The 21,498-nt window shown below is 38.4% G+C and overlaps 1 protein-coding gene and 1 long non-coding RNA gene across 4 annotated transcripts in view; one reads left to right on the forward strand and one right to left on the reverse strand.

Moving 5' to 3' along the window:
• Positions 1-18,423, forward strand: part of RETREG1 (reticulophagy regulator 1) — a 113,930-nt gene extending 95,507 nt beyond the window's left edge. Inside the window, exons 1-7 of one of the 3 annotated variants that reach the window (XM_016127260.2) lie at positions 7,517-7,536; positions 8,218-8,344; positions 10,451-10,535; positions 12,531-12,668; positions 13,434-13,498; positions 13,742-13,868; positions 15,865-16,415. In XM_016127260.2, coding sequence (XP_015982746.2) covers positions 7,532-7,536; positions 8,218-8,344; positions 10,451-10,535; positions 12,531-12,668; positions 13,434-13,498; positions 13,742-13,868; positions 15,865-16,358 — 1,041 coding nt within the window. In that variant the 5' untranslated portion in view covers positions 7,517-7,531 and the 3' untranslated portion in view covers positions 16,359-16,415. Of the gene's footprint in view, positions 1-7,516; positions 7,537-8,217; positions 8,345-10,450; positions 10,536-12,530; positions 12,669-13,433; positions 13,499-13,741; positions 13,869-15,864 lie in introns of those variants that run through there. The other 2 variants (XM_036226246.1, XM_016127259.2) reach the window with 2 other exon arrangements.
• On the reverse strand, positions 103-21,453 carry LOC118606876. Its single transcript, XR_004952677.1, has 2 exons — positions 21,346-21,453; positions 103-868 (listed from the first exon to the last, which is right to left on the reverse strand). It is a non-coding gene; the product is annotated as an uncharacterized LOC118606876 (long non-coding RNA).
• Positions 21,454-21,498: the final 45 nt, after the last annotated feature.

Genomic DNA, 21,498 nt, shown 5'->3' on the forward strand with positions numbered 1-21,498 from the left:
AAATTAAAACAAAACTATTTCATATAAATAAAAATTAATTTCCAATTTTTGGACCTTTTGCCTATTATTATATATTTTATATATAAATAAAGGCATACATGCTAATTATTGCCCGTATTTAATGTACAGAAACATTCAAATAAGCGAATAAAAAATTACACGAAATGTCACTGCATAACCACTGTTAACTATTTTTGATATTCTTCGATCTGCATACATTGTTTATCTTCATTCATTCAATACTTCATGTGCCTCAGATGTTAAGCTCTGTTAGCTGCTGAAGCCGGAGCCAGATCTACGAATTCTTTCATGAAATTTAAAGTCGAATGAGGAGGCAACAGTACAGACATTAGGTGACGACATCTGGTAATTGCTGCAAAACGATGTACTAGGGAGGCCAGGAAGGGACTCCGATGGAGAGGGTTCAGTGAGAGAACGTACACGGGATGCTTAACACAGCGCCCAGCACGTGCAGAGAACTCGGCCAACGGCCACCGTGGTTATCATTGGCACGTGCTGTCGAATCACTCTGTGAGCCCCGATTTAGAAAGAGCCGCAGTAGTCGGGGCAGAAAATAGGAGTCGGAACTCCTCGGTCCCTCGTTTTCCCTGGAAACCAAAGCCTCCTTTAGGTATTTCTGTTTCTGTCGCCTGGCACTTAGGGATTCCGCATCCCTCCCCATGTTACTGCTCTCATGTTCTTTCCCGCGCATCTTTGAAATGATCCCTGTGTTCCAATCCAGAGACTTCTTCCTGAATCTCTCCTCATGTTGTGGGCGGCCCCAACTCCATAGGTCCCTGTTCCACTGTGTATTATTTCTGTGATCGTGATCAAGACAAAGAATGTATCTGGGCCTCAGTGTCCTCATCTGTAAGACAGGAATAATAAATAGTACCTCACTCCTCGGTGGGTTGAAAGAATCGCATATAATAGTGAGTTTACAATGTAGAGAGCAGTGCCTGGCCCCTGGTGTTAGCTCTGTTTCTTTTTAAATTCTGGCTGGAACCTCCTTAACTTGAATTGTTAACTAACTGCTTTGACTTGAATTATTCACCCTATTTCCAGTGTTCCATTCTGCTAAAAATCGTCATCTAAATAAAAATGCGATACTAACCACTTGGTGTAAGCTTATTCCATAACTCTTTTTAAATAGTTATTTCTACTTCCTACTTTAAAATGTATTATGCAACTCTTCCTTGCTTCCTTGCTCAAAAATGTAGCACTTTATTTTGTGTTGCAAATGCCAGAAACCAAACTGAAACCAGCTCAAGGCTGAAAGGAAATTGGCTCCCACGAAAGAGATGTCCACGGCTGGCTTTGCCTCTTGGGACGGGCAGGACCCGAGAGCTCAAACCAGACCATGCGGATTCATTCATAGACTCTGCCCCCCACCTGCACCCCACTTTTGCCTTCTCTTTCTCTGTCCGCCACAGGTTGCCTGCCTCTTGTTGGTAATTATCTCCTCAAATCTAAAGCTCGAGAAATATGTGAAAGGATTTGAGCTTTGATATATTTTAAAAAATCTAATTTTTTGCTTTGACAAATAACTTTGCTATATTTTTTGACTTTTAGATTTACTAGTATATTATTATCCTGTAAAAGGTACAATAATAAAAAGAGTATCATATTAACAGGTTCTCCTCACATGTGCAATCTGCAACTTAGTTTTTGATTTTTGTCCCCAATAGTCCTAAATACCATTAAATGTCATTTTATAAAAGTCAGTTTCATATATAATGATGGGGGTGGGGGGGGGGCGGGGGAGAAAGAGAGAGAGGGAGATGGGTGTCATTTTGGAGGTCACATGTAAATTTTTACTTACTGGGTGGGGTGTGCGCCTTAGTCACCTCTAAATCCCGGGATTCGGGAATGACTGACAGTCAACTGCCCTCAACACGTGTTTTTTTTTTTTAAATGAACGGAAGGGAAGTAATACTGAGAGACATTGTTTGTCCTATGCCAAGATTCATTAGTTTCAGCATTATTTCTTGTAGTGCTCAAAGGCAGTGTGGATGAAAGAGATGACACAGGCTGCTAGCACATGTTCTCTCTTACGGAACAACAATCTATTTTTAAAGAGCGCAAGAGCATCAAATTTCTTAGTCTCACCGCACCCCCTAATGGAGAATACTGTGCACCGCGTTCTGAGTTTCACGTATGTAGCTGTTAAACTGTACAAAGACACATTTCTTTTTTAATATAAAACTTAAAAGATGTTTTCATTAAGTATATTTTTAAGAAAAAAAATGGTACACGATAATTTAGAGGGTACGTTTCACAGAAAATAAATCTTTCAGATCCCAGTTTGGCCATGCGAGTTATTTGGTTCATAACAAAACTCACCACTTTTAATTCCTACGTATGACAGTTAGAGTACTTCAAATCGGTTTGATCCTTTTGGAGCTTACTTTTAAGACTCGTTAGTATTAGAAAAGCATTTAGTCTAGGATTAATTATTTTCTGCTCCTAAGGCAAGACTTGCTGAGCATTCTACCGACTTTCTGAGTATTCTACCTGACGTCCATGAATTCGAAGTTTTCCAGTCTGAGCGATAGGGCAGGCATCATTCTGGCCCTGTTCCTTCTCGTCCTTTCTGATGGCTGTTTCCTGGACCCCCACACAGGTACTGGTGGCTCTCAGCCGGAGACTCCAGGGGTTCCCCTTAGACGTTCAGCATTTTCTGTAGGCTCCCCCACCCTCACTCCTGCCAACTCCGGCGTCTTTCGTCTTCTCCTTGGACTGAGTTCTATCTTTTCACCTCAGGTAGTCACCAGCATTTATCTCCCCTGTTCTGGGGCCTAGAAACTCAAGGCAATGAGCTGAACCATCATAGGACCCACCATCTCTCAGGGGTGACCGACCTTCCTTACATAAAGCCCACAGCCTTGAAAGTCAAAGTAACATTCTCATGGGATGTTTCTTGCAGTGACTCGTAGGGCAAGAAACACCTGTCTCAGAAACACCTTGGACACTTATTAAAAAGACAGATTTCTGAGCTTCCCTCAGGCCTGCTCCATCAGACTCTCTGGAGTGAGGCCCAGATGGCCACTGTGTAAACAGTACCCCAGGGGTTCACTTTGAATTGAGAACCGTCCAGGGTTATTTTGGCCAGACCACCTAATGTCTTTACCTAAGTGTGTTCTAATAGGAATATGGAGGCAGAAAGAAGGGATGTTGACTTCACGTTCTCCCCGGAACCCAGTTCCTTCTGTGATTAAGTGAGGCTGCTTATCCGAGGAGCCATCTTTCTAATGTTTATTCCCTTAGAGTTTCTCAGGCAAGTGAAACCATAAATTTGTTCTTTGGCAAATAAATGCTTATCTTGACCACACAGAATGTCTTTTGTTGACAATCTGTCTATTAGTTTTTCTTAGGAAGGAGAATATAAGTAAACAAATCTGCCAGGGCTGTAGTTTTTAGTGCACTGCACAGCTGCAAATCTTTGGACAGAGACCATTCGAAAAATGGTATGGCCGTGAGGGGGCCAGGAGCTGTGGCTTCTCTCTTGGAATCACTTCAGCTGGACTCAACAAGAGTGTGGGAAGCTGGGGATGATGGTTCTGAGAGGGAGTCTCAAGTGGTCCTTATTTTGTGGCTGGAGTGTGTAACAGGCTCACTCCTGAGTGAAGGCATAAGTGAAAGAGAAAGCTGAAGGAAAGGAGCAAGCATGTGAGGGAGGAAAGAAGGACAGAAAGAGAGAAGGAGGGATGGATGAACCAAAGAACCTGACTTCCCTTTGAACTTGGCAAATGCATGTTCTCTCTGAAACTCAGGAGGAAAAACATCAACCCTGGAATATTAATGCCGAGGCCACTGGTATCTAGTTTTCTCCACTGGATGGGCTGCGATCATAGAAGAGTTATACAATTTGGCCAAGAACTTGTTAAAGCATCACACTGTTTTTACGCCTCCTTTTATGTGAGTTGGGCCTTACAGTGCACATTGATCAGAGCCAGGGATGGTGGGAAGGCAGCCACACACCATGTAAGCGATCTCTTTCCCAAGCATCATCTGGTATTCGCAGGAGATCCTTTCTCTGGTTATGTGTTTTCCAGATAAGGGTGTCTAGGAAAACCCAGAGCTTTATTATGGAGCAATTCAGTGTGTGTGCACATGTGCGTGTGTGTGCACGCATATGTGCAAATGTCACCTGTATTAAATGTCCCAACCACCAAGCATGACTCTTAGTTTCCACTGAGTATTTGGATTCTGCACACAAAGTACTCTTTTTTTTTTTTTTTTTGCTGGGAGAAGCTGGGTCCTAAATGAGGCTACGTGGGTACTGGTCTATCACCCTCATGCCCCCTGACCCTAGAAAGAAGTGAAGAGGAACCATGAATATCCTTTCTCATTCTAAATTTCAGTAAAGGGTTTCTCCAAAGGATGCCATCGAGTTCATTCATCCTTTGAATAGTGCACGTGTTCGCAGGACATAGCACACTAGAAATTTGGGGTCTGAGCTGCGAGTGGCTCTGCCCCAAACTCGTGAAGGACACTTGGGTTTTGCTTTCCTCATCTGTAATAATAAGGGAATTTGAAAAGTCGACATCAACTGTTCCATCTCATTCTACATTATCTAACTGTAACTGCTTTATATTATATTGTGACATCATTGAATCGTGGTGATGTAAGTTAATGGTAGACCATATATAATGGAAGAGTATAGAAATATACGTCCAAGGGGTACTCAGAATTAATCACTGGGCAATTTAAAACTGTATGAAACTTCCAGAGACCGACTCTTCTGGGTCCATGTTTCATTTAAAGAAGTGTAGATGACATCTCTTCTTTGCCCATTACTTCAGATTTTCTTTTTAAATTATGCATATTTCCATTAAATTTTAGTCAGCACCATCTGTACATTTATTTTTATCTCAAACATTTACAACTCTTTCCCAACCCATTTGGTTAGAAAATATTTCTAACTTGAACACAATGAATTTCTCATTTCTATTGCCAATTATAACAGTAATTCAGATATCAATTAGAATTATTTAAGGTTCTTAGGTTAATATAAATGTAAGTAATAAAGGAATTTATTGTGCCACAATACCGTCACAGACTTTTCCTAAAGGGGAGAAATTTAATATAAATGAGCATGTTTTTTTATGGCTGTGGAAAAGATTCACACATTGAATATTCTCGTTTCTTCTTCCCACCAAGTGGTAATATCTGTAGACACAGTGCTACAGGTATTGTTTTTATTGGTTTGAAGTAACAATACTAAACACACCAAGTATAAGTAAGACACAACGGTGGAACTTGATAACTTTTTACTAAATAACTGAATAAGATAATGGATGGATGGATACTGAGGTTTCTTCACATCCATTTGAAGTCACTATGAAAACAGGTAAGATTCTTAAAGGCAAAACAGAATTTTTAGTTATTTCATTGTATTAAGCACCTTAGTTGTATGAAGACTTTGCTCTACCATTATCTCTATGCAGATAATTTATGTAATTATAGGAATTTAGTATTAGACAGGGCTCCTTTCCAATTTTAGTGCATTTATTAGAGTAATAAAATATGTATACAAATGTGGTGGCACATCTGAGACATGTATCTTACAGATAGTGTCAGAAGAAGGTACCAGCATTTATCCAAAATACCACTTATCCAAAGAATTATTTTTCATGGCACTTGCCAGCAGAAATATTTTTACTCCACGGTAAATAAACTGAGGTAAAAACTTAAGTAACATTTATATTTTGACTGTAGGATATGAAGTGAGATAGACTCATGTGAGAATGTTATTCACTAAATAAAAAGCATGATTCTACATTTAAGTATCAACACATTTTTAAATAGAGACCATATATGTATATGGGTATATGTAGGTGTAGCTTTAAGAACAGTAGTGAGTCAATTCTCATGTGTCCATCACCTAAGTTAAGAAATAGACACGATTAATACCCAGGAAGCTCCCACGTGGCCACGCTCAAGTCCCATTCCCTACTGCCCCTCCCCACCCCTGCCTGAGGTACCCCCTCCTGAATCGTGTTTTGTATCATTTCCTTGCTTCAATAATCTATTAGCTTGGCGTGGTTTTGAGCTTTATGTAAATGAAATCTACTGCACCTATTATTCTGTGACTTCTTCCTTTCAATATTATGATTCTGAGGTTCGTGGAGTTAGAGGTCATTTCCACCGCTGTTTCATCTTTCATTGCTTGAACACAATTCACTTTTTTTTGTTCATTGTCCTAATCAAAAGATATATTTTAAATAGGAAATGTCATTCATTCATTTTATTTTAATCGTTAAAAGAATGATCAAATCATTCCATTATAAATTTTTCATTGTTTTTTGTTGGAATTATGTTTGCCAAACAGTTCAACCAAATCCCTAACTATGTCTCGATATGTATAGAGAACAGAAATTAAAATCTGTCTTTCTGTCCTCTTTGCGGCCCCCTTAACCTGCACAGTAGCCTGGCCTAGCCTTGCTAATTTGCATCAAGTTTGTGCTGTTCTGAAGTAGCCACTGTTTAATAACCATATTATTTTCTTTGCTGTTGCAGCTTGTGCTCTCCTATGCAAAATCTCGTTCCCATCAAGCAGACATTTGGCAAGATTTTGTTACAGATACAGTGCCTTCCTAGCCATTAGTATTTCTTTTAGTAGGTCTAGAGTCTTTCATGAGGTACACAGACCTAGTGCGAGATTTGGTCACCACGAGGAGTAGAGTTAGTGGATGCATAAACCACTGCCTAATACTGGAACATCCCCCCGAGTTCATTTCTTATAACAGCAGGACCTCGTGTGACAAGTGTCTACCTAGGAAACGGCATCAGCCTGAACAGCTTAGCTCAATGACTCTCTGGCAGAGCATTCCTTAGTCGAGGCTAATAGAACAAAGGAGGAAAACGAAATACTTTCCATTCTTCTTTTGATGCTATTTATTTCTTCTTGCAATGCTATTTATTCTTTTAACTTGGATTAAAATTTATATCAACTAAGGAAATTTTATTTATTAGTTTACAAATTATCTTAGTATTCAAAGTACACTAAAAAGTAACAGAATCTATATGTACACAGTTTCTACATAGTTGAACATTAAGGGCCAATGTAGTTTTGACTTGTCTTAGATGCTCCAGGAGTCAAAACCAGATGTCAGCCTCATCCTGATGCCCTTGTAACCATAGCTCAAATGAGAGCTCACTAATAACCCTCGTCTTTTACTCAAAACATGGTTTACTTTATGGCCATACCCTTAGCTGTATGGCAGTGCCTTCATTTAATAATTATCTATTAAATAAATAAATTTGAGGTCCCTTAGCAGAGCTTGTTTCAATTGGTATATTTTTGTGATGAGTTAGAATTGCCGGAGTGAGATTTGAACTTGATGTTATTGTATTGTTAAGGAATGCCCTGTACTTGCTTGCATCTTCTTCCTGGAGCGATCGTTACTAGTTTTTAGCTCACTGATGTTCCTGTGGAAAGATTAGGGCAGGGTCACAGCACATCCTTGGGACATACATCACATTCAGCACGTTCGATGATGATTGGAAAAGGATACCCTAGAAAAATATGAGGTATTGCGAGATCCTGTTGAGTTAAACAATTTTCTGTAGAACTGACCAGTTACAGTATCTTTGAGAATGTATTGTTGATGTTGATGATGATGAAGATGATAATGTTACTGCCAAGGCTTCTTTTAAAGTGCTGTGGCTTCCCTATCCTTAAGGTTTGAAAAGTGTCTGATAAGCCCTCTGGGGCCCTGTAAGACCTGGTCCACGTGTTACTTCCCCAGCTTCTTACTTCGATATCCTTATGGTTCACTTTACCAGAGCCACACCCAGGACTCAAAAGAATAATGCTTTCGGGGCCTTCTCACTGCAGGGCCTCTGTGTATGTTGTACATTGTTCTTTCTGGAACTCTCTAAGCCCTTATGGTAAACTCCTGCTGATCTGGAGTTTAGCTTAAAGTGACTTCTTCAGAGAAAATGTCCAAAAACCCTTACCCTCTTCCTCAGATTGTCCCTCATGGTAACTGGATAATCGTATAGCTCATTGTTTAGCCTGTATCTTCTCCTGGCATTTGAGTTTCGTTAGGCAGATGTCTGACTTGTATGCCTCTGAATTCACAGGGCTTTTCCTGAGAGCATGACCAGCAGTGGGTGCTCAATAAATATTTGCTGAAGCAATGAATGTTGAACGAATCACCCACAGTTCAGTTCATTTTTTTGTTTGTTTTCTTTTTTTTCTCTCTGTAGCTGGGAAGTTATCGATTCTAAACCAGATGAAAGACCCAGGCTCAGCCACTGTATTGCAGAGTCATGGATGAATTTCAGCATATTTCTGCAAGAAATGTCTGTTTTCAAACAGCAGAGCCCTGGCAAGGCAAGTATTCCAGTACGGGAGAATTACTGTGTGTGTTGAAATGCGGTCAGCTTCGAAAGGAATGAATTAACCCATTTGATCAGCTGCTAAAGTGTTCTCCAGCTCAGAATATAACCTACTATGAACACATGCCCTAAAAGCTGGTATCAGCAAGGTTCAGTAATAGTCATGTGTTAGCACTAGAAAATTCTCAAGCTCATATTTTGAAATTGGACTGGTTTTCTGGTTTTATACATATGTATCTAGCTTGTCAACTAAAACGAGTGGTGATTGGGCTTCTCAGTCAGACTGAGGAGAAATTTTTAATAATATCTTATTAAGAATTTCAATTTATAATTCTGAAGTCAGAGGGAGGTGAAATGAACACATAGCCCTTCAAGGGTGCTTTCAGAGATGACTGAATCTCACTTTTAGTGTAAAAAGTGGAGATTGTTATATTGTTTATTTAAGAAACAAAACCTATGGCAAACGCATTCGTAGTGATTGTATACAGGGAATGAGTATTTTCTGTTAAGATGAAAACCCATGAGAAGAGTCGCACGTGGTTCGAAAGGGATTAAATGGAGAAGCGCACCCACTGTATGTTTTTATGTGTAGAGGCAGCTTCGGCTGTGAACTTGATAGCAAGGGTGAGGCGCAGAGGCACCAGTACACTCTTTCCTTTCCAGTGTTGTGCTCGAGTTTATTGAAGGCCCACCTGTAAGTGGGAGGAAGAGCCTAGGAATGTCAGCATCTAAAATCTATCTTGTACCATGTGCAGGCATGCTCTTAACTTCAATACTGGTATTAAGTAATAGAAACATACTTGGACACATTTTGAGCTTATTAAAGTGGCAACGGTGTGTATGGATAGATTTTTAAAAATCACTGAAAGTGATTTTTAGAATAGATATCCCTATGGTGGGAAGGGGCTGCATTTTTTATGCCAATTTGAAATGATTAAACATTTTTAGGAGATTCTGAACTTGAAACTGTATTGGATTGCATTAATGTGCTTAAGAGAATACTGCTACAAACTTAGGATAATATGAAATACCTTTGCAAAACTGAATTCTGAATGTAGTAATGCTTTCATGGACTTAATTGTTCTTTTAACTTTTATGGTCTTTTCTCTCCCATTTTACAACTAGAATTCGATATTCTTGAAGGACCCCTGTGTTTCAAAAATAGCTCTCAATTTAGTTCCACAAGATCATTAATTCTCCTTTGACTAGTTAATTTATTATAACCCTGTGCCAAAGAATGAAAAATCAAAGTTAATCTGAATTGTAGACCCCCTTGCTTTCTTTGAATCAGTTACAAATCTCTTATTCATGTCTTTTTGAAATGTCCTTATTGTCTTTGCTTAGCAGTTTAATTTAATACCATAATTTAAAGATGAAGCAAAAGGAGTAGTTTAAGATTAGAGTATGGAAAATATAAGAAGAATTTATAGGAGAATATTTCTATCTTGATGTTTTAAATTTCTTAAAACAACCAAGAGGTTTTTTTGGTCATGACTGACACTAGGAAAATAATCACATTTCACTGTAGAATTTCATTTCATTCATAGTTGGTTTCTAGGTGACCTAGACGTGGGGTCAATTTGGGAGATGGATATGATTAGGGAGACGGTTAGTACTGGCCAGTAGATTTATCTCAGTAGTTTATCAGCTGTGCGAATTGCCATTACATTTATGTAAATGTCTCTATTTTGTATATGTTTTGCTGTATTTATGAATTTTGATGGGCTTATCAAAGTAGTTTGAACTTGCAGATCGAGCTGCTTTATTCTCAGTGAGTGATCCTGAGTAGAAGTTTCTGGGGGCTACAAATCTTCATTTCTCTTGCATCTGGCAGTTATACAGACATGATTAATGGGAGATGTGCACTGTGCCAGAAATTAGCTTCTGGAACGTCAAAATGATTATTAGCAAGTGTGAAAGTGGACTTAGGCTGGTCGAACCCAGCAGTCATTAGTCAAACCTAAGGGCAAAAGAAGTGTTTGAAAAACAGTCACCATAAAGCGATAGATCACATACAGATAAAAAATTGTGTGTGTATCCTATGCTCTAAAATGCGTTGGCGTTATGCTTAACTGTCACATGTTATTTCTGTGATTTCTAGTTTTGTCTCCTGGTCTGCAGTGTGTGCACATTTTTTACGATCTTGGGAAGTTACATTCCTGGCGTTATACTCAGCTATCTACTCCGTAAGTATAGTAGAGCATCTGGCTAGTTTATGTGATGCATATGGTATCATTTAATGTCAATAAGACCTCCTGTGGTTTGGAAAAAGAGGGTTGAATCCTTATTATAAAGAAAGTTGATTATTCTTTAATTTCCACCTGTGGAAATTTTCTCCTTTTCCTAGAGACATGTTTATATTTTAAAATTGGAAGAACAGTTGCCAAAAGGCAGGATTATGAGTGATTGCTTTTATTTTAAATTGCCTTAAAACTATAAATAAGCTATACTTACCACCCCCCAACAAACACATGAATATCTTTGCCCTTGTGCATGCTCTGTGGCTCAAGAAATAATTAAAAACAAAATGAGATACCATTATACCAGAATGGCTAAAATTAAAAATACCAATCGTATTGAGCATTGGCGAGGATGGGAAGCAACTGGAATTCTCACACGCTATTGGCAGATAAGTAGAATAAGACAGCCACTTTGGATAACAGTTTGGCAGTTTCTTAAAAACTACTATATGTCCCAGACATGCCACAGCAACAAGTTTAATCAAAAAAAAAATGAAAGCATATGTCCACAAAAGACTGGTATGTGAATGTTCACAGCAGCTTTATTCGTAGTAGCCAAAAATGGAACACAATCCATAGTCCATGCACAGACGTATGGATAAGCAAACCATGGCTACCCGTACATGGATTACTGCTCAGTTCTAAATTGTTAATGTGTGCAGCGATCTGAGTAAATCTTAAAATAATTAGATTGAGTGGAAGAAGCTAGATTAAAAAAAAAAAGAGTATATATTATATGATTCCATTTATATATAATTCAAACTAATTTTTAGTGACAAAGCAGAACCCCCGTGGTTTCCTGGGGATGAGGTAGGAGAGGTCAGGGAAAGGCAGACAGAAAGAATTAGTACAAACATGCGGAAACTCGGGGGTGGTCGATATGCTCACGATGCTGATTGTGGCGATGGTTTTAAAGTTGTATCCATCTGCCAAAACTTATCAAATTGTACATTTTAAATATGAGCAGTTTACTGTGTGTCAACTATAACTCAAAAATTCTGTTAAAAAAGTGTAGATTTCCTGCTTCTCCTGAAACCATGGTCCAGTGCTGCCACCTGTAGGTGGTGCGAGGTAGGGGACCACACTCCACTTAACCCTCCTATTTCCTGTTTTTCTCACTAGCTTTAAAATTTACACATAACACCGTAGCTTCTGGAGATATTTGAGTTTGAAACTCCTATTTTAAAAAGGTAAACAGACACGTTTCCTAATAACAACAGAGAAATTAACATTAGGGAAGACAACACCACCTTCGTTTCTTGTTGTATTCCTAAAGCGTAACACAGACAGCAAAATGGTCCAAGCTCAAGTGCGTTCTCCCAGTCAGAACTCACGTATCATATCAGCCCCTTGATCCACCTTGTTCAGCAGGTGAAGGAGAAGAGCCAGAGAAGGGGAGTCTAATACAGACAGGGCATTGCCCAAATGCTTTGCATTCAACTCACTGATGGTTCACAACAGCCCCGGGAAATAATGTTATTATCCTAGTATTATTGATGAGAGGCTAGTAGATAATAACTTTCCCATAGTGTAATGGCATTTAACAAGTAAGCAGAGTTGAGATTTTAACCTAGGACTGTCGTCTGGAAAACATGGAATATTTGTATAAATTTTGAGGGTAAAACGATTAAAGGGAGGGGGTTGATCTAATTGCAAGTCTTTGAAAAAATGACTTATAAGCACAGTGTGTGTGTGTGTCTGTGTGCACATGCACACGTGTGTGTGTGCATGTGCACACGTGTGCCACACATATAGAAGTGAATGTTTTCATTACAGCGGGAAGAACTGAAATTCTGAATTTATTTCACTCAGGCATTCCTCTAAAGAAAAAAAACTTCTATTTGTCCATAAAGGAACCGAAATATTTTTGTGAAATACTAAGATGTAGCCTTTTGAAATAAAGATCATCTTACCTACACACCCTTCCTTCTTATATTTCAGTACTATGTGCATTTTTGTGTCCACTGTTCAAATGTAATGACATGGGACAAAAAATATACAGCAAGATCAAGTCAGTTCTGCTGAAACTAGATTTTGGAATTGGAGAATATATTAATCAGAAGAAACGTGAGAGAGCTGGTAGGTAAAGTTTGACTTTTAGATGCTATGCATTAAATGAGACATCAGTGGGCTATTTATTATGAAATCACGTTTGGTACCTTTCAGGTGTTTTAGCCTTTTACACATATTATCACAGAAACTAATCCCCCCAATGTAACACAACCTTTTCCTATTTAGACTTTCATTCTTTCTTCTGAAACTTACAAGATATTGACTTTTTAATCCAAATTGTCAGGGGAGGAAGAAGAGGATTCAGCCATTCTATGATTTTGGGATGGGCTATTGCAAATAAAAAATGACACAGGTAGGACTAAGAGTGTGGGAACCGTATAAGAGGAATTGAAAGAATAGGGGAAGGAAAAGAAAATACGTAGAGGAAAACCCAGTGTGATCGCTTTTCACTGTTTAACTTGGCTTATGACCTTACAGAGTCTCAAAGTATAGCAAGCGTCACAACTTCCTGGAGGGCTTATTAAAGCGTAGATTGTTGGCCTCCCCCACAGTTTTTGATTCAGTTGGTCTGAGTAGGGCCTGAGAATTTACTTTTTAAAAAAGTTCCCAGTGATGCTGATGCTGCTGGTTCAGGGACCACACTTTGAGAAACCACTGATAGGAACCATTTCTCTTGGAAATCAGACATTTGCAAATATGCTTGTTAGTGCAAATATTTAATTCCATGGAGGCATTGGAGAATATGACTGTGGGGGAGCATGTGTAATGGATAAAATACACTATGTCTACACCGGCTGGGAAACTGAAAGCTTCCAAACTTTTTCTCAACAGAAGCAGACAAAGAAAAAAGTCACAAAGATGACAGTGAATTAGACTTTTCAGCTCTTTGTCCTAAGGTATTTTCTGTTTAGTTTTCAATTTGTTCTTCTGTGGTTTGACTGTAAATTTATTTATAAGCTCTAATGCTGTACGGTTTTCCTAATAGACTCTCCCTGTTTCTCTAAGATGATTAAACAGTGCTGAAAGGAAAATAAATACTCATCTGGTTTTTATTTTTTGACGTTTGGTGTTAGTATGGAATTTTCAAAAGATTTCCCATAGATGTTTAAAATGTGCCACTGGCATTTATATTAACACAGATTAGCCTCACCGTGGCTGCCAAAGAGTTGTCTGTGTCTGATACGGATGTTTCCGAGGTGACCTGGACTGACAACGGGACCTTCAACCTTTCAGAAGGGTACACTCCACAGACAGATACTTCCGATGGTATGCTCACATTTCTAGATGCTCTTTTTATCGTTACGCGTGCATGCAGAAATGTTTAACTGTCAATTGCCATAAACAAAATGGGGCATATCTTGTACAATGGAATATCACTTGGCTGTCAAAATGAAGTACCGATACATGCTACAACATGGATGAACGTTGAACACATGACTATGCTGTGGAAGAAGCCAGACATACAAGTCTACATGTTGTGTAACTCCATTTATATGAAATGTGCAGAATAAGCGAACCCATACAGACGGAAGGTAGACGAGGGGCTGCTGCGGGCGGGGGGAGAGGGAATTAGTGGTAATCAGCATGAGAATGTTCTAGAGTTATATGGTGGTGATGGTTGTACAGCTCTGTGAATGTATTAAAAACCACTGACCTGTACACTTTAAAAGGGTGAATTTTGTGGTATGCGAATTATATCTCAAAGCTATTTTTTGAGTATGAATAAAAATCTAAGCAAGTCAAGGTAAAAAATTCTGCCTCTATTTCGAAAACAAATATTTACAGTAAACAAAATTAAGTTCTAAAATGTCTGGTGACATTGTTTACAGCAATAATGGACAGAGGGGAAGAGAGAAGCGAATCCCACATATCCAGGCTCGTCCTTGTTAAGAGACCAAGCATAGAGGGCAAGGTCCCCAAATCCATAGCTGACTCCGGGTTTTCTCATGTTTTTCTTCAAAGATAGTTAAAAAAAAAATTTAAAACCTCGTTTAAAGTTCAATTTAAAATCAATGACAACTCTTCTGTAGTAACTTTCGTTAGTCTTATTGGATTATTTTAAGTCATCTTAGCCATATACTGAAGATATGAGCAGATCGTAATGGAAGCTTATAAATGAATGGTTTTGTATGTATTTTTAGAAGCAAGAATACACATTCTTTTTCTCGAGGAAGGCAGGAGACTGTGCAGTGTCGGATAGGAGCTCAGGAGACCCAACTTTAGTCTTGCCTTTGTCATTACTGTGTGACCTAGAACAGGTGATGAAAATTTTGTGCACCTCAATTTCCTCATCTTTAAAGTTCAGCATTTGAACAAGAGGATCACTAAAATCCACTCAAGCTAACTGTCTACCAGACCAAGATAGCACTTTGTTCTCAAGCACCCCAGCTCAGATTTACATAACAAAAGGACAACAATAAACCAACCCACATATGACACTTTTCAGTAATTAAATTGAAGATTTCAAATCACTACTGTAAAGAGTTAACCATTATACTGAAAGATTTTCTATGAAAATGAAAAACTATAAATCACCATCTGCCTACTAACCGGGCATTGCTTTCAAATGTCCCAAATCTTAAATGTGTGTGTGTGTGTGTGTGTATATACACACACACACATATATATTCAAGACACGACTTTGACTAAAATGATTTGGTCAATATCAGCTCTACTTATAGAATGTTTCCATAAGCTCTGAGGTCGCATGTAGAATGGAAGGAGCAATGGCTTCTGATTCATTGCTTTCAACAAACGCGGGTTACAGATACTTGTGAATCTCTGCAGGTGAAAATGCTGAGGTCAGGTAATATTCCACAACTACTACACTGGATTCTGTGAAAACCTCCAATTGAAATATTCTTTATTTTGTCATCATACGTATCCACATTAGCTTAAGCTAATTCCCTTCCTAGGAGCAAGGTGAAATTGTTTATGGTGAACATTTAAACTGTAGCCAAAGCCTCAAGCTAACATTAGACAGGTTAAGTATTATCATTACGTACACAATCTCATGCTTACAAGGAAAGTTAAAGATATAGGAGGAACACGGGGTATTTGCACACCTGTGGACAGGTAGTGTCCCAGATTTGGGAGGGGCCCAGTATGTGGCTAAGTTGCTTTAAGCCGAACCTAGAGACTAGGTGAATGTCAAGGTTGCTTGAGGATTCAGATTAAAATCGGATACCTTTGAGACAGCTTTTTTATTTCCAATGCGTAATGGTGTGTAAACATGAACTTCTGTTATATATACATTTCACAGATCTTGACCGACCCATTGAGGAAGTTTTCTCGCGAGAACTTTCAGATTTTCCATCTCTAGAAAACGGCACGGGAACAAATGATGAGGATGAATTAAGCCTTGGCTTGCCCACTGAGCTCAAGAGAAAAAAGGAACAGCTGGACAGCAGTCTCAGACCAAGCGGAGAGAGGCGGTCAGTGGCTGGTCTCACCCTTCCTCTGAGCAGTGACCAAACCTTTCAGTTGATGAGCAATCTAGCCGGGGACGTCATCACAGCTGCAGTGACTGCTGCAATCAAGGACCAGTTAGATGGTGCACAGCAAGTCCTTTCTCAGGTTGCACCCAGCCCCGGAGAGGACACAGACACGGAAGAAGGTGACGACTTTGAACTCCTTGATCAGTCAGAGCTTGAGCAAATTGAGAGTGAATTGGGACTTTCACAAGACCAGGAAGCAGAAGCGCAGCAAAATAAGAAGTCTTCCGGCTTCCTTTCAAATCTGCTCGGAGGCCATTAGTCTGGGAATCAGCTTGTACAACAGAGCACAGATAAACTACCAAAAAGTTTCAAACAAGTAAAAAAAAAAAAAAAAAAAAAAAAAAGGAAGAAAGTGTTTTGGGAACTGTGAGCTTTGCTTTACTGACTAGTTTTTTTGTCTTATTTTCCCTTCTGCAGTGAATTAATTGGATATATATCAGCTGACACTGCTAGATTGATATTTCCAATAGTTTTTTATGTAACAAGCATGGAAATGAAATATATATATATATATACAGTTGACCCTCAAACAAATGGGTTTGAACTGTACGGGTCCACTTCTTTGTGGATTACTTTCAATAAATACTATAAATGTATTTTCTCTTATGATTTTTTAAAATGACATTTTCATTTTTCTAGCTTTATTATAAGAATACAGTATATAATACATATATAAAATATGTGTTAATCGACTGTTTATGTTATTGGTAAGGCTTCTGACCAATGGTAGGCTATTAGTAGGTAAGTTTTCAGGGAATCAAAAGATACATGCAAATTTTGGACTGCACGAGGGGTCGGTACCCCTAAGCCCTGTGTTGTTCAAGGGTCAACTGTATATATAGAGAGATGAGTACAAGGGGTTGTTTTTAAAGCAAAAAGAAAACACCAAATTATTGAGCTCCTCCATAAGTATTTCTTACTTTTTTCTTTACAATTAATTTTTCAAGCATGCAAAAACAGTTTATTGTAACTCACTGAAATATTAACAATTAATTGTGAATACATGCTGTATCAGCTCCTTTGTTCCTAATACTTAGAAACAGTTAAAAAAATTTGGTTGATTTTGGTGTAAAAAAGACAAATATTATTAAGGCCTCCTTATTTAAAGGACTATAGGAAATATCATAATTAATTTCCTAGGAAAAAATTTAAAAATATATTTAACTCCTTTGGATAGGCTGATACATTTCCATGTTACTTCTGCTGTTACAGACTTAGACTTACTTGTAAATGGCATGCTCCATTGATTGCCAGCTCTAGGCTTGCAATGGGTGGTATTAACCCATAGAAAGCAAGTAATTATATATCACATAGATGGTGGTTTTGGTGTAAACAGAGATTGAGCTGTGTTTTGTTGCTCAATTGTCATATATTTGTAATAGAGATATTGTGAGTACAGATCTAGTCTTACCTGCCCAGACTTAGGTTAAGCCCTCATCTTTCATATAGTGTCATAAGAAAAGTCTCTTAAAATCATGCAACTAGTTCCTGGTATGTTCTGTGAGTGATGTAGTCATCAGCAGTAGAGAAACAATAACTGTTTTTGTAGTCTGTATAGATTCTCCTACAGGAGAAAACCTCGCTTGGCTTTAAAGTGTGTTTATTTGCCATTGAAGTTTAAATATTTAATCTGTTTCTCATTGGGAAGCTGGAATATCTTTTCCCTTTATTTTAAACTATTTAGATCACCTTTACGTAACCAGATTTGACTTAGGTTTTTAACAAAGGACTAAAGAGCAGAAATCAAGCTAATTTTGTTTTTGCGATATGACTTTTAATAGTGTCGAGGGACCATGTCAGCAATTACCAATAAACTCTTCAATCGTTGGGTACAGCTGGCATTTCTACAGGCCCATCCAGACATCTGAGACCCTCAGAAAGGAAGGATAATCCAAGAATATAAGAAATCTGTGGTCCCCTCCCTTCATTTTATCCCTTTCATTTCTAAAGATTAATTGTAGGTAACCTGATGTTTTAATGTAGCATCTCTTATTTATTTTTTTCTTTCTGAGGTATTAAAATATCTAGACTGAATTTTGCCAAATGTTAAAGGGGGAGAAGTTACTGGAGAGTTTAAACACTTGCTTTTTTTGTGATTGACTATGCTTGTATGTCATTAGTGCCTCATGACTGTGTTTGATGTCCTTTATTGATACAAAGTGAGCCTGTGCCTTCATTATCTTGCCCATTTTGGTAACAAAACCTGGTGTTAGATCTATGAACTGTGTGGGTTTGGGAGGAATATACCTGAATTCTATTCAATAAGAGTTTCTGGACATGAAGAAAAATACAGTCACATATTTATAAAACGGTTGTTACCAGGATTCTTTTTTTTACGTGTATGTTTTTTCATTTTAAAAATATTCTTGGTCATTAAGTCAAAAAGTTTAAAGGTTACTTCTGTTTCTTCACTGAGGAGAAAAGAAGTTTAATAATCCAAGTAATGAAAGGATGTGTTAAAATCACTTGACAAGCTTACAAGAAAGATAAACCAAGAGTTGATAGTATGAACAACATGCTAGAATCAAATGCCATAAACTATGAATTAAAAGGGGCTTAAGGACGGGGAAGGGAAAGGGATAGGGGAAGGTAGAAAATGTGTTACCTGCACTGTGGAGGAGACCTATCAGCTCTCTATGGGCAGTAACATTATAACCATTTATATACTTCAATATCATTTGTTCAAGAGTATATGTGATTACAAATTTACACTGCATTATTAATGGTATTAATTCAAACAAACAGAGATGTTGGGGGGGTTTTCGTGTGTGTGTGTGTGTGTGTGTGTGTGAATTATATACAATCTTATTTCTGATTTTAAGATAGTAACAGTAAGCCCTAAATAGTAAACAAATCCAGCCCAGTAGGGGACTGCATAGCCCTTACCATGAAAATATATGTCATTAAAATTTGAAGGATGGATTTTTTTTTTTAAATCATAGAGTTGTAGAAAAATGTTTTGCTCACTTCTTGTAAGAAATGCTGAGTAAAATCATACAACGAGAATAGCATACATTGACCAGGTATTTTGATCTGAAACAATAACGCAGGGCTCAAGATCAAGCTTGCTTTGGAAGGTCAACCCAGGGTTAAAGCAGTGTTTATATTCTCATTCTAAAACATCCTTGCTTTTTTCTTGCCCTCAAAATCTTCAAAAGTGATTTTAAAAAAATGCCTCTCCCCAGTTTAGTTTTAGGAAAAGAATCTTTTATAAGATTTTGCAATTGACAAACATCCACCACATATGTAGGCATCTTACTCTAATTCTGAAGCATGTATAAATTTCTTCCTTTTACAAAAGTGGCGAATGGCAACATATTACTAATTTTGACTGGAAGCAAATCTACATTGAAGAAAAAAGTGGCTTAAACGTTTTCCTTTTTTGTATATGGTTTAGACTGATGTAGTTCTTTACAGTACTCCAGATTGAGGTTATTCAGAAAACCCTTACTGAAGTGTCATCACAGGTCGCTTGTTATCATGAAGTTAGAAAGTCCCCACACTATATTTTTGTGTATCATTCCTCCATTTCCACCGCAGCATTTCAGGATGGAATGCTGGAAATAGTCTTCTCACACAGTGATGTTTTGAGAATGAATGGAAAAACAACGTGTCTGAAACACGTTCGGGGTAAAAAGCTGTATGAAACCAAGATAGTGATTTTCTTTCCTGCCTGTGTTTCACCTAAGCCATCTTTTTAAATATTAAAACAAAATAACTACCTGCTTACAAGAAAACTCTGAGTTTCTTTTAATGGGCCTAGCACTACATTGGCCTTATAATCCAATAAATGCTGTGTAATAAAAGGAAAAGGCCTTGCAGAAATGTCTATCATTTCAGTTTACTCTGGACCATGTGTGAGGTTTTACACTAGGCATTTTCACTGGTTTTAACACTCACTGGATTTTGGACTCTGAGTCAATCACCTAAATCCCTGAACGTTTTCTTCATCTCTAAAATTAAGCTTAGCACTTTCCTCATAGTGTGATGAGGATTAAGTGTCTAAAACTGAGGTTGGCAAAGTATGGCCCATGGGCCAACCTGTTTTTATATGGAATACTAGCTAAAGGTCATCTTTTACATTTTTAAACAATTTTAAAAAATCAGAATATTTCATGATGTGTGAAAAAGATATGAAATTCAAAATTCAGCATCCATAAATTAAGTTTTATTAGAACATGCCACACTCATTTATGTACTACTACCTATGGCTGCTTTCATGCTAAATAGCAGAAAACTTGAATGGTTGTGACAGAGAACATAGGCCTACAAAGGCTAAAATACTTAACGATCTGGTCCTTTAGAGGAAAAGTTTGCCAACCCTTGATCTATTACATAGAAAACAATTGCCGTTAGGATCACATATAATCTTCATGACTCTACAATTAAGTGCTATTAAGAGCATTTTTCTGGACAGGGTTAATTAAATTCTTCAAAGTCATATAGTGTTAAGGGCCCCTTGGAACCTGAACATGCAGTGTTGTTGAGTTCTGGACCAGCACTGAGTGGTTTAACCAGGATGTGCAACTGAGTCTAAAAACACGTAAACCTTCAACATTCACGTTTCTTGTAGAATGTACTGCTACATATGAGGCCACAGAGTTAGCTGAGCACATGAAAGGAGGCTAGTCCGAATTGAGATGTGCTGCTAATTGTAAAATACATGCTGGAGATCCAAGATTTAGTACTGAAACAAATGTGAAATTTCTCATTAAATCTTTCGGATTAATTACATGTTGAAATGATAATATATTGGATATACTGGGTTAAATCAAACATATCAATCTTACCTCTTTTCGTTTTTAAAATCCTGGCTATTGGATTTAAGATGGCATATATAGCTTGAATTATACTTTTATTGGGCAGAGTCATGGCTGGCTCTTAACTCCTAGCTGGCAAATTTTTCATTTAAGAGTTTCGGATGCGCTGTCGGGTTTTCTTGTCAATTTCCTCAGGCTCAGGCCTGAGCCTCGGGTGTCCCTGGACTCCAGCCAGCTGGGTGAGCCGATCCACAGCCTAAACATCAGCTCTCGCTTTTCTGACAGGTAATCGCGGGGCGGAAAAGGTACAGCGCGGGGACTTCCTTAAAGCTGTGACTGTCGCGCGGCCCCCAGGCCACTCTCAGGGACCCTAGGCGCCCCTCACCCCCTGCTCTCGCAGCGGCTGCCTTAACCACGTCACATAGCCCTCCTAAACCACGAAAGAAATTAACCCGGAAGTCGCGGAGACCTTCGGTCCTCACCTACCTTGATGGGTTTAATCAAAACTCCTCCTCTAAGGATGCAATCGACACCACCTAAGGCTGATCCAATCAACACGACTAGGCGGGGCCTGGTTAGCGGATGGCATCCCTCGCCGTTCCTGGCCTCTCATTGGAAGGGGCGCGGGCTGAGGGGCGG

This window comes from Rousettus aegyptiacus, unplaced genomic scaffold, assembly GCF_014176215.1.
Source record: "Rousettus aegyptiacus isolate mRouAeg1 unplaced genomic scaffold, mRouAeg1.p scaffold_m13_p_8, whole genome shotgun sequence".
NCBI classification, from domain to species: Eukaryota; Metazoa; Chordata; class Mammalia; order Chiroptera; family Pteropodidae; genus Rousettus; species Rousettus aegyptiacus.